An 18,285-nucleotide genomic window follows, 5' to 3' on the forward strand; every position below is an offset into this window, starting at 1 on the left:
CTACCATCAAGGACCTAGTGAGCAAGGCGGGCCAAATGATTAGATGCCCATGGGAAATTATTTCAGGGAGTGGAAATCCATGGGGGAGGATTTCAAGGCAGCCTTGTCCTTTAGAGATTATTGTCACCTCAACCAGAATGAGAAGGGCATATACAGTGGGGGACCAAGCACACAAAGTTCAGAGTTGCAACTTACTATTGGGATGATGTATTTTCCCACGTATGATGGATATGCCAAGTGCACGACTCGAGCTTGGGTGGAGAAGTTGGATACTTACTTCCGGCGTAATCGGATAACAGAGGTGGAAGCCATCAAAATGGCTACCTTGCACTTGGAGGGGGAGGCACACAACCGGTGGTTTCATGGCTTGTCCACACTCGGGCATGCCAGCGTGGCCTCTTATGAGGACTTCACACAAAGAGTGGTGGAGTGTTTTGATAGGAGGGACCCAGAGGCTCACTTCAAGGAGCTGACCCAGATTAGGCAGATTAGCCACCCAAAGCAGTACATATCGGAATTTTCGAGGGTCTTAGTCATGGTGCCAGATTTGTCTGATCCCAGAAGGGTTACACATTTATAGAGGGGTTGCTTGAGCCATTGCATGGACTGGTGAAGTCCAACAGACCCACTACTTTGCAGGTGGTTGTGACTTGTGCCAGGGATTTGCTGAGGGAAATCCCCAAGACTAGAGCACTATGAAAATTTCTAAACTGAAATTCTACTGCAGCAACTAATTTGTTTCACCTACTTATTATTCACAATAAGTTATTTACAAAATCCCTTCAGTAAATATTAAAATAAATTCTACTGCAGTTATCACACAATTACCCAGAGAAAAATGCATGCACAAGAACCAATCACATCAACACAATTGTTTTTGGACAATTGTCCCCAGAAAAACCCAATGCGGGAAAACCGGTGCAGCAGATGAGGCCTTTATTAATCTTCAGCAGCAATTGATTTTACAAGGAATGATTTTACAGAGAAACTAAAAGAAAACACTTGAGACTTTCCCTTTGAGACTTTCTGACACTTTGGAGACCCTGCTCCCACATCTATGTCACCTCTACGTCACTCTGTGTGGCTCAGCATGGCTCTGAGTGGCTCTACGTCAACCTGCGTGTGGGATGCGTCTCTCCTCTAGACTGAGTCTCTCTTTGCACTATCTCCCACTGTCCCTGCGTCACCTCCTCCTCTGTCACTGCCTATTGTTGATGCCCTCCTCTTCCTCCACCCTACAACTCTCCCCCTGAAATCGATCTCCTTCTCTTGAGAATCGATTTTCCTTGAGATATTGAGTATCTGCTGATGTGTCTCCAAATGATCCTCAAGTCTCCTCTTATACTTTTCTTGTTAATGTATCAACAGCCGAGATTAAGTCTCTAATCAACGGCTAAGATTAAAATAAACTTGATCCTCATCTCTTAGAAGCTTCTCACCCTTATCTTTATTAATATCCATTAATATTTTTATTTTCCTAAGTTTAGACTTAGGAACCCATTAAAAATATTAATTATTTTAATAACTCCTCATCCGGGTGAGATTTCTCAAAACGATTTCTAGGTCTTGGAGATCTCATGTGCCTTAGCCTTTCCTCCAAATTTCAAGGCTAGATCACATCCGATGCTACCAAAAATCAACAAGCACCCATATCATCATGAGCTCCCTACCCACAAAAGGGGAATGACACGAGGCCTCCACCACAACAAGCAGCCCAGGGGTGTGGGCAGTTAGATGAGGAGATTAGAAGAGACCTTCGAAGGAGGAAACTATGTTTTACTTGTCAAGAGTTGTGAGCACCAGGTCATAGATGCACAGCACGCAAGGCCCACTACATTGAGGTCTTCTTGGATAGCGACCAGTAGGATGATGTAATGTTCCTAACTAGGAAATTCAGCGATACACAAAGCAAATAAACAAACCAACATCCAGAAATGAGATACCATCAACAAATGCCCATGAAACCACTGGAAATAGAGAACATCTAAGACATTTTATTACATCTTTTAGGAGCAAATACAATAGTGATGGAATGGTGCACCTAGTCTTGTCTCCAAGAACAAGCGTGACAAAACCCAGGTGAGAAAATGATGATCCCAGAGCTGCCCAACTATTGCTCCAGAGGTAATCTGTGTTGCCCAGAAAACTGCGATGCCCAGAAAACTGTGTTGCCTGCTGGAAAAGATGTGTTGGAAACCCTACTTCCTATGCTCAGAAAATTTTGCAACTTTAGCTCTCGGCTCCTCAACAAAAACCCACCAAAACCCAGGAAGGGTTTGGCCTAGTTTAGACCCTCGAAAATTGACCTCTCAGGACCACGTCCTCCTCCTCACACTAACAAACTTGGCCAATCTGGAATTAGCTGGGAAAGCCCTCCAAATCCACCCCAAACACTGAGATGATGTCCCCTATGACTTTCCTCCCTTCTCACAATTGATCCCAGCTCCGTAACTCTCTCCACCAACTCCCACGTGAGCCCCAGAAAGGCCCTCTACACAGTTCTCCAAGGCTGTAAATCGAGTTGCCCAATTGCAGCAACCTCCTGCTCCTAAACTCCTCCCAAAGGTTGACTCTCTATTGCACTCCAACTCCCCAAACTTTCCTGGCAAGTGTTGCCCAGATGATCTCCCAATCACCTCCGCGTGTTCCAGGAATACGCTCTGCTAGTTCGAAGGCTAAGTGGTATGGCCACGAATCTCCTTCGGTTCTCCTCAAGGTAGTGTGAAATATCTTCCTAGGGTGGCACTTGAAGTCCCTCGAAGGAAAGGTTGAGTCTCCTGCCTGAGAAACTCGATGCTAAACAACCAGTTAACTCGGCTAAGCAGCTCGAGCAAACACAAGTAAGTTCAATGTGCAAGAATGAATGCCTCAATTGAGGAGCTCTTCCTCCTTATATCTTCGTGGGCCTTCCTTCCCTCATGTGGGCCCCTCTCCAAGCCATTTGATTCCCCTCCAACGCAATTCAAATTGCCCAAGTGCATTTTTACACGTGGGTGGCCCCCACCTTCCACTAGCAATCTAATCCAGCCTTCTTTTCTCCTAAGTTCCTAAGTTAAAATTGTTGGGTTCTTTTACTTATCAAAATTTATGCAAAATTGTGGAGAGACCAAAACCTGTTACAAATGTATTTGGGAAGGGACATGATAGATGATGTGGAGTTGGAGAGAGGAGAGGGAGACAGCGAGACTCAAGCAGAGAGGGGACCACCACCACCACCACCACCTGGGGGAGCACCTTTCGCACCATCTGGGTGAGTCCTCGCTTCTTTGCGTGGAATTCCCAAATTTTTGACCCTGAGGATCAGAGGCACAGTGCAAGGACAGCGTGTCTCAGTATTTGTAGACATTAGGGCCACCCACAATTTTATTGATGCCCAGATGGTTCAAAGGCAAGGTATCACTACGAAGGAATTCGAGCGGTTCTCAGTTCTGGTGTCGGGGGACAGGACTATGCAATGTACCCGATATCTCCCCGTTTTGAAAATGACCATGGGGAACTACTCGGTGATAAATCATTTCTTTGTTGTGGATGTGTTGAACACCAACGTGGTGATGGGTGTCCAATGGCTCTACTCCCTTGGTCGGGTCATCACTAATTGGAGGAAACTGGAGATGGAGTTCACCGGGCCAAATGGCAAGCTGGTGCTTCTTCGGGGTATTCATTTGTATCCTCCATAAACGGTTTCAGCACATAGGATGGAGGCTAACTTGAGGCAGGGGACATAGCATGGGCAATGGAGCTAAGGATTTTGGAGGTTGGCGGACAGTTGAAGCCACCACACCCCAACATACAAGCCATCTTGGATAGGTACCTGGTAGTGTTTGGGGACATACCACTAGGGCAGCCACCTGACAGAGGATTTGAGCACACGATTGAGCTAGAGTCGGGGGTACAGGCAGTTATCACCACTCCTTATAGGCATCCCAAGGCTTACAAGGATGAGATTGAACGTGCCATTAAGGAGTTGTTGGCATTGGGGCACATCAGGCCAAGCTCTAGTCCCTTCTCTTCATCAATTGTTCTAGTGAAGAAGAAGGATGGGGCTTTGCACATGTGCATTGATTATAGAGCACTCAACAAGAAGACTTTGAAGAACTGCTACCCCATTCCATGCATTGATGAGTTGATGGATGAGCTTAGAGGAGCCAAGTACTTCTCTAAGATAGACTTGCACTTGGGGTACCACCAAATCAAGGTGATGGATCGGGACATCCCCAAGACGGCTTTCAAGTACCACTATGGGCATTTCGAGTTTTTGGTCATGCCCTTTGGCCTGACCAACGCACCTGCCACTTTTCAGTCATGCATGAATCATGTATTCTGTGGGCAATTGCAGAAGTTTGTACTAGTGTTCTTCAATGACATTTTGATTTACAACCAGATGTGGGAGGAGCATTTGCAGCACCTGGAGGTGGTGTTGCGCATTTTAGAGGAGCAGCAGTTTACGCTATGTTGTCCAAGTGTGAGTTTGGGTTGAGAGAGATGCTCTACTTGGGGCACATCACTGGCACAGATGGAGTGAGGGTTCATGAGGAGAAGATCATGGCCATCCGAGAATGGCCAGTACCCCAGGATGTGACTGAGTTGAGGGGATTTGTAGGCATATGCATCTATTATAGGAAGTTCGTAAAGGGATTCTCATAGTTAGCATCTCCCCTCACAGATCTGATGAAGAAGAGGGCTTTTGCAAGGACAGATAGAGCGCAATCGACATTTGATCACCTCAAGGAGGAGATGAATAGTTGCCCAATTTTGGCACTTTCAGATTTCACTCAGTCGTTCACCTTGGAGTGCGATGCGTCAGGTGAGGGGGTTGTCGTAATTTTATCTCAGGAGGGACACCCCATCGCTTTTGAGCGCCAGAAGCTCCTTTCGCATGAGAGGTCATATTCTATTTACGACAACGAGATGTTGGCCATCATGCATCCGTTGGTCAAATTCTGACAGTGTCTGGTGGGCAACATATTTTGGGTGAAGAAGGATCACAATAGTCTTCGCCATTTTATGGGGCAGCAGGGCCTCAGTGACAGGCAGCAGAGGTGGGTCAACAATGTGCAAGCCTATGACTTTGATATTGAGTATGTCAAGGGAAAACACATTGTGGTAGCCGATGCATTATCTAGGAGGCTCACAACGCTTTCAGTCATGAGCATTTGCCATGATTGGAAGGCGCAGTTGTTGGTGGAGTACTCCAAAGATTGGCAGGCATGTGAGATTTTGTAGGGTACTCACACTGATGAGCATTACAAGGTGATGGCTGACATTATATACTACAAAGGGTGCATATTTTTTGGTCTTGGGTTCACAGTTGAGGGAGACAATTCTCCATGCAGCTCATGACTCTCCATTATCAGGGCACCAAGGGTTCTGGAAGACATATATGATAGTTAGAGAGTGTTTCACATGGAAAGGCCTCAAGGGGGATGTATTGAGATATGTGTAGGAGTGTGAGGTTTGCCAGAGGAATAAGGGGGAGTTGACCCATCCAGTTGGGTTGTTGCGGCCACTTCCCATCTCTGATGGGAAGTGGGAGAGTATCTACATGGATTTTATCACAGGGCTCCCTGCATTTATGTAGTGGTGGATCGGTTGACCAAATATGCTCATTTCTTCGCCACTCAACACAATATTCAGCATCACAGGTGACCGAGTTATTCTTCAGGGAGGTCTTTCGCTTGCATGGACTCCCTAAAACTATAGTCAATGATAGAGATAGTCGGTTCATGGGAGCATTCTCACAGGAGCTTTTCATATTAGTGGGCACAGAGCTCAACCCCAACGCTAGCTAGTAGCTACAACCTGAGACGAACGGTCAAACTGAGAGGGTCAACAAATGGTTGGAGGGTTATCTACAAAACTATGTGACCGAGCAGCAGAGAGCACGGATTGGTGGTTGCATTTGGGTGAATACCGCTACAACACACCCCACCACATGTCCATTGGTATGTCACCTTTTTGTGCCTTGTATGGTTATGATACTTTATCTTTTGCTGACGTTGTTTTTGGAGACAGCCGAGCCCCAAAGGCCAAAGATTGGATCCAAGAATCAGCATAATATGCATGCGGATAGGCACGGGATTGAGAGATAGTTTGAGGAGGGGGACATGGTCTTCTTGTGGCTACAGCGATATCGTCAGTCTACATTGAAACAGAAGGGGCCGAGAAGCTACAACCATGATTTTATGGGACGTACTGGGTGACTAGGAGAGTTGGGGAGGTGACCTATGAGTTGGAGCTTCCATCAGGGAGCAAGATTCACAACGCCTTTCATGTCTGATGCCTCAAGAAGGTGTTGGGGTAGCAGGGGACAGCAACTACGAAGTTGCCTCCACTCGATGATGAGGGGCATCTAGTTTTGGAACCGGAAGCCATTTTGGAGATTAGGGAGAGGAGGCTGAGGAGCAGAACCATCAAGGAGTACTTAGTACGCTGGAGGAGCTTGTCGGATGAGGATGCCACTTGGGAGGGTGAGCACATACTTGAACATCCAGCACTGAAGTTCCTTGGGGACAAGCAACATTTGGGAGGGGAGGACTGTAATGTCCCTTCCTAAAATAATTTACCTTGAGTTTATTTCCATAATTTTGCCATTTTTGGTGACTATGGAACCCACAAATTTTTGGAGGAAGACTTAGGAAAAGGGGGGGCCGAAATCTTTTTTCTAGCGGAGCATGGGGGCCATACGCAAGGGTAAAACACACTTGCATAGGAGGGCATTCAGATTGCCAAGGAAGGGGAGTCGAAAAGCTTGTTGGAGGGACCCACATGGGAAAGGCAACTCACAAATTATAAATAGAAGAAGCTTAGCCACTTTTGGGGTCATTTGTCAATCGAACGCTTTATTGTTGCTCAAGCTCCTTAGTCGGGTTACACTATTGTTCAACACCCAAGTTTTCCAAGGGTAGAGCTCACCCTTCTTTCGGTGGACTACGAGTGCCACCATAGGGAGGTCAAATTGCACCAATTTGGAGGAGAGTTTAGAGGGATTCAGAGCTATACACTTAGCCTTTCTCTTAGCCAATGCGTTTTCCAGGAGGACACAGGAGGGGATCATGCTTTGCTCATTTCAGCTATCTTTCGGGTGGTGTTTGCCGAGAGAAATTTGGCATAGCAGCTTCAGGGGAAAATCAAGCTAATTGATGAGTTTTGGGGTAGGAGGTTGCTGATTGAAGGCAATACAAATATGTACATCCAGGGCCTGCATAATAGCCATTTTCTGGGCACATGTGGGAGTTCAAGGGAAGTGTTTTGGAGCAGGGTTTTGCCAGGAGAAATAAGGAGACCTTTCGGGTAGTGAAACTCAGCATTTTGGGAGTGATTAGAGGGCTTTTGCAGGGAGTTTGCAGACAAGCCGTATTTTCCAGCCATTGGAGGAGGACGTGGTAATTGGGGGCGAATTTCAGGGGTTAGAACCAAACCAAACCCTTTCTAGGTTTTGGTGGGTTATTTGAGAGGAGCTTAAGGGCTAAATTTACAGAATTTTCTGAGCACCGGAGGTGGGGTTTCCAGCAAAAAGTGCAGTTTTTTGCGGCAGCACAGGACATCATTGGAGCAGCTCATTCTCTCATCTGAGCTTCCTATTTTATCACCTAGGTCTTGTCAAGATTTCCATTGAGGCAAGCCTAGGCACACTCCTTCCATACCATTGTACTCTTTCTCCAATTATTTAATAAAATGGCTCTACTGGATGACATTTCTAGAGATTTTATGGGAGTTCACTGAATTCTCTGAATTTTGTGTTGCATGTATTGTTTTGCTTTGCATATCATTGCTTTTCCTAATTAGGAACATTACAAATCACTAGTAAAATTTCTCATGCTAGTCATGATTAATATACTCCTTGTTGCTATTTCTCATTGACACAATTTGTCTACTTGGAGAAAATTTGGAGGGGGGGGGGCTTTGTGATCTATGTTTGGTGCAATAGATCCCCTCCTATGGTTCCTTGGGAGTATTTGTACCTTGTCCAAACAAGATGGAGGATTGGGCCTAATCCATATCAATTTATAAGATACTATCTTGTCAACCATATTTATTACACATTGTATTTTTTATATATGTTTGGTGCAATAGGTCCCGTCCTATGGTTCCTTGGGAGTATTTGTACCTTGTCCAAACAAGATGGAGAACTAGGCCTAATCCATATCAATTTAGTGTACTATCTTGTCAACCATATTTATTGCACATTGTACTTTTGGCAATGAACTATGGAAAGTGTTGATCAGACATAGAATCCTCCATAAGGGATATAAAGTTGGGATTTGAGGGCAAATTCTAGATTGGTGATGTGATTTCTTCACCAAATTAATTTAAGATGGATGGTGATCACATCTTTGAAAGGATCTAAGAAGCTTGGAAAAAAAAATTGTCCCATGTCTGCCCTAGAAATGGTATAAGATATCAACATTGCTAGTAATTTGATCTATATGTGGAGGGCTCAAACCCTATTCTTTCTCACTTTGAGAGTTTTCTTCCCAAGAAATTGTCTAGGAAGGTCACATTGCTTGTTACCCCTCATGTTGCATAGGAGGGTTGACCCCTGGTGAGTTTATCACACATCTTAGAAATTTCCAAGGTGACAAATTCATGAGGATTTGGCTTATTTGGATATGGCACTAGCATTTGGTTGGTTGATTGCTTTGATTGGAAGAGACTCATTTCTCCTTTGCGATGGATTGTCCTGGTTCCTCTATTGTTTCTCTCTTCAAGCTTGCATAATTTTGGTTGATGGATCAACATGCTAACAAATAGTTGATGATGATGCTTGCTACTTCTGTCATGTCCCTTCCTAAATTATTGTGGAACAAGATTATTTTTTGTATTATGGAGCTAATTTTGGAGTTAGTGGACCCCATTTGATTTTATTAGGAGATTAGACTTAGGAGAAGTTGCTTGTTTTGTAGTTAAATTACACATGGGGGCCACCCTCACTAGGGAATCAACACTCCCTAGTTTGATTTGCATGGAGGGGGTTAACTTTTGCATGATGGTGGTCAAGTGAGGGCCCACGATGGAGGACGAAATGGAGGGAAAAGTGCTCCATGAAATCTATATAAGGAAGGCAGCTCTCCTCTTCTCATTCATCATTGGAGTATATCGATTTCTCTTTGGTTGCTCGAGTTGCTTAGCTGAGTCACTGGCTATTTAGCATGAGTTCTTCAGGCGGAGAGCTCATCCTTTCTTCGGGAGACTTCGAGTGCCACCCTAGGAACGTTTTCTTCATTTCTTCAGGAGGAGGATCACATTGTGATTTCCAACAATAGCATTCACTTCTAGGTGGTGCGTATTTCTGGAACAAGCAGTAGAGAGGAGGCCAAGTTTGTTGGTGATGCTTAGCAATGGAGTTTGGATGTGAGATTTTCCGAAGAGGAGGCTAGGGAGGATTGTCAACATTTGGGAGAGTTTGGTAGCTAATCGAGCTTCTTGCTTGGCAGTGTGACTTTTGCACTACCTGGGCCAGCATAGACGCAGTATTTGGGAGCTCACTTGGTGGGTAGAGTATAAATCCTTGAGGCTAAGTTTTGTTGTAGAGGTTGGAGGAGATATTTGGAGTGGTGTTTGCTTCCCTTTCATAGCTGGGAAGAGGGCTTTGTGGCCATTCCTTGCAGGCCGTATTTCTGGAGTTTTTTGGAGAGCATGAGCCATAGAGGAGGTCGAATTTGGGAGGTTCGATTCAAGCCAAACCCTTTCTGGGTTTTTGTGGGTTTTGGCCAAGAATATTGTGGCTGAATTTTCATCATTTTTTTAGCGCCAGAGGCGGGGTTTCTTGCAGTTCCTTTCGAGCCAGCGGTTGTAGAGCATTAATGGAGCAGTTACTTTCCAGCATTGAGATTAATGTTTGACACCTAGGTTCTATCAAGCTTGCCCTTGAAGCAAGCCCAAGTGCATTTTCCACACTATTGTACTTGCTCCATTCCATTAATAAAAATGGCTCAGCTGCTTCTGATTTCTTATGTGTATTGAGTATTTGTTGATCATATAATTTTTCTGTTTATGAATCGTATTTGCTTTTGTATATCACTGTTTTTTTAACTTTGGAACATTAAAGTGATATCAAAGCTTAGATTCTGGCTCAACCGTGGGGAAACTTTTCTATGAGTGAGGAGGACTGGCAAAATATTACTTATAAAAGATAGAGGTACCAGAGCAGGGAACAAGAGTTGGAGATTACTCCGGACAAGGAGGATCGTGGGAAGACTGCAGTAGCAGAAGATATGGGTGAGCCCAAGAGCAGGGAAGAGATGGCCTTTGATAGCCTCTTGAAGGCTTTGAGTGATTTGGCGAAGGGGCAAAAGGAGATGCTGGACGAGATCAAAATGCAGAACCAGGAGTGAAGAACTCACCGAGAGTTCGTAGTTGGAGAGACTTCAGGGGCCTCTCAACAATTAGATCACCTTTCACCCACTACGCAGAGGCCATCCTCGAGTGAGCTAACTCGAGCTACTTTACCCTCTTTTATACCTTTGGCGCAGGGAGAGACTAGTGGAGGTGAGGATCCATTGTTGATGGGGGAGCATTTCTGGGAGTGGCATTCCATGGGGGTAGATTTCAGAGAGGCACTAACCTTCAGAGACTTTTGCAAGCTCAAGCAGAACGAGAAGGGAAAAGGTTATGGAATGCAAAACTATGAGCTACATCGTTCTATTGAGAAAATGTATTTCCCTACATATGATGGCACTTCCAAGTGCATAGCACATGCTTGGGTAGAGAAGTTGGACACATACTTCCAACTGAATCGGATGACAGAGGTAGAGGCCATCAAGATGGCCACATTGCACTGGAGGCGTAGGCACACGATTTGTGGTTTCATGGTTTGTCCACTCTGGGGCATGCTAGCATGACCTCCTATGAGGAATTCACACAGAGAGTAGTGGAGCGCTTTGATCAAAAGGATCCAGAGGCTCACTTCAGGGAGTTGACCCAACTCCGACAAACAGGGCATCCGAAGCATTATATCTTGGAGTTTTTGAGGGTCTCGGTCATGGTACTTGATTTGTCAGATGCGAGGAGAGTATACACATTTATAGAGGGATTGAGAGAGCCACTGTGGGGACTGGTGAAGTCTCGAAAACCATTTACTCTTCTGGAGGCAGTATCCTGCACTCAAGATTTGCAGGGGGTCATCCCCAAGGCCTGAGCTCCATTTCCTGCATGCACTCGCTACCCTTAGAAGGGAAGTGACACTAGAGAACCCACAACGCAGAGAGCAGCTCAAGGGCATGGTCAATTGGATGACGAGACCAGGAGAGACCTCAAGAGGAGGAAGTTATGTTTTACATGCCAAGAGCCTTGGGCACCTGGTCATCGGTGCACAGCAGGCAAGGCCCATTATATCGAGGTCTTCTCAGACAATGATCAGGAGGATGATGGGGAGTTGGAGTTTGGTGGCAAAGACAGCGAGGATCCACCACCACCACCACCTCAAGGAGGAGCATATTTCGCACCAGCAGGGGAAGTCCTAACTTCTTTGTGCGGGATTCCCAAATTTTTGACTATGAGGACCAGAGGTATGGTGCAGGGGCAGCGTGTCTCAGTCTTGTAGACAATGGGGCCACCCACAATTTTATTGATGCTCAAATGGTCCAAAGGAGGGGCATCACCACTACAGATTTTGAGGGGTTTTCAGTCCTAATACCAGGAGACAGGACTACGCAGTGCACTCGATATGTTCCCGCTCTAATGGTGACTATGGGGAACTATTCGATGACAGACCACTTTTTCGTGGTGGATGTACCGGACACCAATGTAGTGCTAGGTGTTCAATGGTTGTATTCCCTTGGTCGAGTTACCATCGATTGGAAACAATTGCTGATGGAGTTTGTTGGACTAGATGGCAAGTCGGTGGTTCTTAGGGGCATCCATTCGTACCCCCCTCAGACAATTTCGGCCCACCGAATGGAGGTTGATTTGAGGCATGGAGACATAGCATGGGCAGTAGAGTTGAGGATTTCAGAAGCTGGGGGGAAGACTACACCACCACATCCATACATACAGACAGTACTAGATAGATATCCGGTAGTTTTTGGAGATATACCGTCGAGGCAATCACCTGACAGGGGATTCGAGCACACTATAGAGTTGGAGCTTGGTGTGCAGGCAGTCATAACTACACCCTATAGGCATCCCAAGGCCTATAAGGACGAGATTGAGAGAGCCATCAGTGAGTTGTTGGCATTGGGAGGGAGTTGTTGGCGTTGGGTCACATCAGACCGAGTTCTAGTCCATTTGCTTCTTCGGTTGTGTTGGTGAAGAAGAAGGACTGACTACAAGGCCCTCAACAAGAAGACGCTGAAGAACAAGTATCCCATTTCGTGCATTGATGAGTTGATGGATGAGCTTAGAGGAACCAAGTACTTCTCTAAGATAGATTTGCGATCAGGGTATCATCAGATCTAGGTGAGAGAGCAGGACATTCCGAAGATAGCCTTAAGGTGTCATTACGGGCATTTCGAGTTCCTAGTCATGCCTTTTGGGTTGACCAATGCACCGGCTACTTTCTAGTCATGCATGAACCATGTGTTCCGAGGCCACCTGAGGAGGTTTGTACTGGTATTCTTTGATGACATCTTGATTTACATGAGGACATGGGAGGAGGACCTGCAGCACTTAGAGACAGTCTTGCGTATATTGGAGGAGCAACACTTCTACGTTAAGATGTCCAAGTGCGAGTTGCTTTACTTGGGACACATCAAAGGTGCAAAAGGCGTCAAGGTGCATGAGGAGAAGATTCGAGCCATTCGAGATTGGCCAGAACCCCGAGATGTGACAGCGTTGAGAGGATTTCTGGGCATCTGTACCAATTATCAAAAGTTCGTGAAGGGCTTCTCACAGTTGGCAGCACCCCTTACTGATCTGACTAAGAAAGGGGCCTTTGCGTGGACAGAGGGAGCTCAGGCAACATTTGATCACCTCAAGGAGGTGATGAGTTGTTTTCCAATATTCGCAATCCCAGATTTTACTCAACCTTTTACATTGGTGTGTGATGCATCAAGTGTAGGGATTGGGGCAGTCTTGTCCCAAGGAGGGCACCCCATTGCTTTCGAGAGCCGGAAGCTTCTACCTCATGAGCTGTCGTATTCCATTTACGACAAGAAGATGTTGGCCATAATGCATGCATTGGCCAAATTTAGACAGTATTTGGTAGGGAATCAATTTCAGATGAAGACGGATCACAACAATCTTCGCCATTTCATGGGCAGCAGGGCTTCAATGACAGACAGCAGAGATGGGTCAGCAAAGTCCAAGCCGACAATTTTGATATTGAGTACGTGCGGGGGAAGCACAACGTAGTGGCGGATGCACTATCCAGTAGACCAATCGTTCTTTTACTCATGAGCATTTATCATCACTGGAAGGCTCACTTATTAGTGGAGTACTCCAAGGATCGTCAGGTGTGCGAGATCATGGAGGGAAACTATGCAGATGAGCGCTACAGGGTGATGGATGAGGTTATTTATTATAAGGGGTGCATATTTTTGGTTTTAGGATCACAATTGAGAGAGTGCGTCCTTTGAGCAGCTCATGATTCTCCTTTGTCCGAGCACCAGGGGTTTAGGAAGACCTATATGGCAGTGAGAGAGCGCTTCACTTGGAAGGGCCTCAAGGGAGATATGTTTAGGCATGTACAAGAGTGCGAAGCTTGCCAGAGGAACAAAGGAGAGTTGACCCATTTAGTAGGATTGTTGCAACCTCTTCCCATCCCTGAGGGGAAATGGGAGAGCATCTCTATGGACTTCATTACTAGACTTCCCTTGGTGCAAGGGAAGGATTGTATTTTTGTAGTGGTCGACCGACTGACCAAGTTTGCACATTTCTTTACCATACCAACATGATATTCAGCCTCACAAGTGGCAGAGTTGTTCTTCAGGGAAGTCTTTCGTCTGGTCGGACTCCCTAAGACCATAGTTAGTGACAAGGATAGTCAATTCATGGGAGGATTTTGGTAGGAGCTCTTCAGACTAGTCGTCACTGAGCTCACTCCGAGCACCAGCTATCATTCGCAGACCGATGGTCAAACAGAGAGGGTGAACCAGTGGTTAGAAGGCTATCTCAGGAATTATGTGACAGGGCAACAAAGGGCTTGGATTCAACAGTTGCACCTGGGAGAGTATTGTTACAACACCACCCATCATATGTCCACTGGTATGACTCCTTTTTGTGCTTTATATGGTTATGATGCTTTGTCTTTTGCTGATATTGTTTTTGGAGACAGCAAGGCCCCAAAGGCGAAGGATTAGATCCTAGAGAGCCAAGATATCCTCAAGGCTCTTAAGGATAGCTTACAGACAACCCAGAACCAGCAGAAGATGTATGTTGATCAGCATCAAGTAGAGAGACATTTTGAAGAGGGGGACTTGGTCTACCTTCGATTGCAGTCGTACCGACAGTCCACACTAAAGCAGAAGGGGGCTGAAAAGCTGCAGCCGAGATTCTTTGGGTTGTACAAAGTGAACATGAGGATTGGAGAGATGGCTTACAAGTTAAGAGCTACCAACAAGGAGCGGGATTCATAACATATTTCATGTGTCATGCCTCAAGAGGGTGTTGGGGCAGCAGGTTACAACAGTCATGGAGTTGCCTCCGCTTGATGATGAGGGGCATTTGATCCTAGAGCCAGAGGCCATCTTGGAGACCAGGGAGAGGAAGCTCAAAAGTAGGATCATCAAAGAGTATTTGGTGCGTTGGAAAAATTTACCGAATGAGGATGCCACTTGGGAGGGAAAGCACATTCTTGAGCATCTGACATTGAAGTTGCTTGGGCACAAGCAACATTTGGGAGAGGAGGACTGTCATGTCCCTTCCTAAATTATTTTGGAACAAGATTAATTTTTGTATTATGGGGCCAATTTTGGAGTTAGTGGACCCCATTCGATTTTATTAGGAGATTAGACTTAGGAGAAGTTGTTTGTTTTGTAGTTAAGTTACACATGGGAGCCACCTTCATTAGGGAATTACACAATCCCTAGTTCGATTTGCATGGAGGGGATTAACTTTTGCATGATGGTGGTCAAGTGAGGGCCCACAATGGAGGACGAAATAGAGGTAAAAGTGCTCCACGAAATCTATATAAGGAAGGCATCTCTCCTCTTCTTATTCATCATTGGAGTATATCGATTTCTCTTTGGTTGTTCGAGCTGCTTAGCCGAGTCACTAGCTGTTTAGCAAGAGTTCTTCATGCAAAGAGCTCATCCTTTCTTCGGGGGACTTCGAGTGCCACCCTAGGAAATTTTTCTTCATTTCTTTGGGAGGAGGATCATATTATGATTTCCAGCAATAGCATTCACTTCTAGGTGGTGCGTATTTCTGGAAGACGTAGTGGAGAGGAGGCTGAGTTTGTTGGTGATGCTTAGCAATGGAGTTTGGATGTGAGATTTTCTGAAGAGGAGGCTAGGGAGGATTGTCAGCATTTGGGAGAGTTTGGGAGCTGATCGAGCTTCTTGCTTAGTAGTGTGACTTTCGCACTACTTGGGCCAACGCAGAGGCAGTATTTGGGAGCTCACTTGGTGGGTAGAGTATCAGTCCTTGAGGCTGAGCTTTGCTGTGGAGGTTGGAGGAGATATTTGGAGTGGTGTTTGCTTCCCTTTCAGAGCTTGGAGGAGGACTTTGTGGCCATTCCTTGCAGGTCGTATTTCTGGAGCTGTTTGGAGGGCGTGGGCCATAGAGGAGGTCAAATTTGGGAGGTTGGATTCAGGCCAAACCCTTTCTGGGTTTTTGTGGGTTTTGGCCAAGGAGATTGTGGCTGAAGTTTCATCATTTTCTAAGCATCAGAGGCAGGGTTTCTTGCAGTTCGTTTCCAGCCAGCAGTTGTAGTTACTGGGAGACAGCATAGAGCATTAGAGGAGCAGTTACTTTCCAGCATTGAGATTACTGTTTGACACCTGGGTTCTGTCAAGCTTGCCCTTGAGGCAAACCCAAGTGCATTTTCCACACTATTGTACTTACTCCATTCCATTAATAAAAATGGCTCAGTTGGTTCTTATTTCTAATGTGTATTGAGTATTTGCTGATCGTTTAAATTTTTTGTGTATGAATGGTATTTTCTTTTGTATATCACTGTTTGTTTAAGTTTGGAACATTACAACTTCAAATGACTTATTATAGCATCATGGTATTATTCCTTGAACATATCCATGACAGTTCTAGCCCCTTGTTACCCCTCGTATTAGCATAAGTGGTAAATGGTGATTCTCATCACATGACAGGTTTTGCAGGGATATTTTGTAGGGACGATGATGAGCTTGAGATGCATACCACATTATTTCCTCTTGATGTTAGTGCATCTTGATTGTGACGATTGTGCATCCTCCATGATGTTGCTTGAGGATGGTTAGTTGGATTATGTGGTTGATGTTCTTGGTCCATGTTTCTTCATAGCAACGTATTCTTTGGTTGAATGACGGTGATGATATGCTTTGTTGAAAATGATAGCGAGAAAGGGTTCCTTGATTTGTGCCTTAATTCAAGGAGCCACAACGAGTTTCTCCTTAGCATGCTCAACTTCCCTATAAGTTAGGACAAATTCCTATAATTTAGGATTTGTTCCTAAAAGTTAGGATGAGTTATGAGGCAGTTAACTAATAGGCTGAAGTGGAAGGCTCAGTTTCATGCCTTCTAGTGTGAGATCGCTGTGGAAGCCAACATGCATGAGTTCCAAGTCTAAATTTGGGCAGATCAAGTTATACGAGTGTTCATCTCCAGGACGCCGATTTTGGGTGTGTCACCTACAGCAAGAAGTGCCAAGGTTCCTTCACTCAAATATGTCATTACAATTTCCAGCTGCTTGAATAATAAGAATACTATTATGGAGTGGAATTTATGAACATATGTTTGATTGTTACAAATGTGCCAGATTGTATGCCAAATGTTTGTGAAAATGCCTGAACATGTTTTGCTGTGGCAAATTTGTGTTTGGAACAGAATTAGTTTGCAAAAATGTTTGTTAAAAGTTGCTACAGGAAAAATTCAAATTTGAAGAAATTTTTGGGAAACTTTAGTCTTGTGAAACTGAAGTATATCCAAGGTCTTACATTTTGTATTGTTAATCGTCTCGCAATTAACCACCATTTACAGTTAATAAAAAACTATATTTAAAAGGTTATATAATTGCATTCAAACACTATTAATCCAACATACAACTTTGCATTTCCAAAACATGCGCATCTCAACTATTCACGAATATTACAAACAAAAACATTATTGTTTCCAATATTTCCTCTTTCTTGAAGGGATTCCAAATGAAACAAATAAAGTTCTTTGTTCATTAAATCTAAGCATTCCAATGATTAAACTTGTTATAAATCTCAATATTTTAAATCAACTCCATATAAAACATTAACCAAATACAAGGTTGAGAACCTACCAACTTTGAGTAGGCCATAGCATCAATTACTTTTTTGATCATCTCCAATGGTTGAAAATGTCGTGCAGTATCTACATTAGCATTACAAGGGGAATATGGCTTGATGATAAATCATTCAAATATCCTTTGCTCATGCATAATTCTATAGTTATTGAAAAAATTTACATTTTTGGCACCACTAATCATTGCCAATGCGCTTTTTGTTCCATGTAATGACAAAGCAACAAACATTTATTAAGTTAAATTGACAAAGTCAAACGAATGTTTATAGCAAAAAAATATGATGAAGTTAGGGCCATTGTGCAATGATGAAAATATAACTTATATATGGGATCGTGTTGGTTTCTATACACATGGTTCTACAAATGAATTACACATGCTAGTTGATAAGGAAGTAATATGATAACTCCATATTAAGCATAGGATTTAAAAATTGCAAAAAGGTCAAAACATACTCGAAAGGTCCATACACACTTGGAAGATGCCTTCTTATTGTGGAAAATCTAAGGGATAAACTACCATGGCTTATTGATTGATCCTAGGCAACATTCATTGGACAGTGTTCTACTAAACATTTTTAGCTATTGACACCATGAGATCCACCTTACACACAATTTTGTCCAACACAAAATCAGATAATATATAAAAGGGTCATGTAGAAGGTCCAAGCATTTATTCACACATCCACTTAAGGACTTGTTCTTTCTTATGGTCATTGTTCTTGGTATTTTACATTTGGTTAATTGGTTCACTAAAACATACATTTCAATCACACCATTAATCACTCTAAAGGATTGTGATCTAAAGTGGGTTGTAATTTTAGTATAATTTTTTGTTTCATTGGAATTGTTACCCACCAAAAAGTAGGTAACCCATAGGAGAAAAATTCTCTTCTCCTTAGATAGCAAGCTAGCCAACACCCCTAT

The 18,285-nt window shown here is 44.2% G+C and overlaps 1 protein-coding gene across 1 annotated transcript in view; it reads right to left on the reverse strand.

The window, feature by feature from the left end:
* HEXO3 (beta-hexosaminidase 3) overlaps positions 1-18,285 on the reverse strand; it is a 315,121-nt gene that overhangs the window by 184,810 nt on the left and 112,026 nt on the right. Inside the window, exon 5 of the mRNA XM_089424925.1 lies at positions 17,360-17,430. Within this exon, the coding sequence (XP_089281051.1) occupies positions 17,360-17,430 (71 nt within the window). The remainder of the gene's footprint in view (positions 1-17,359; positions 17,431-18,285) is intronic.

This window comes from Pinus tabuliformis, chromosome 6, assembly GCF_031772625.1.
Source record: "Pinus tabuliformis cultivar Carrire ecotype Pingquan chromosome 6, CPIR1, whole genome shotgun sequence".
Taxonomy (NCBI): Eukaryota; Viridiplantae; Streptophyta; class Pinopsida; order Pinales; family Pinaceae; genus Pinus; species Pinus tabuliformis.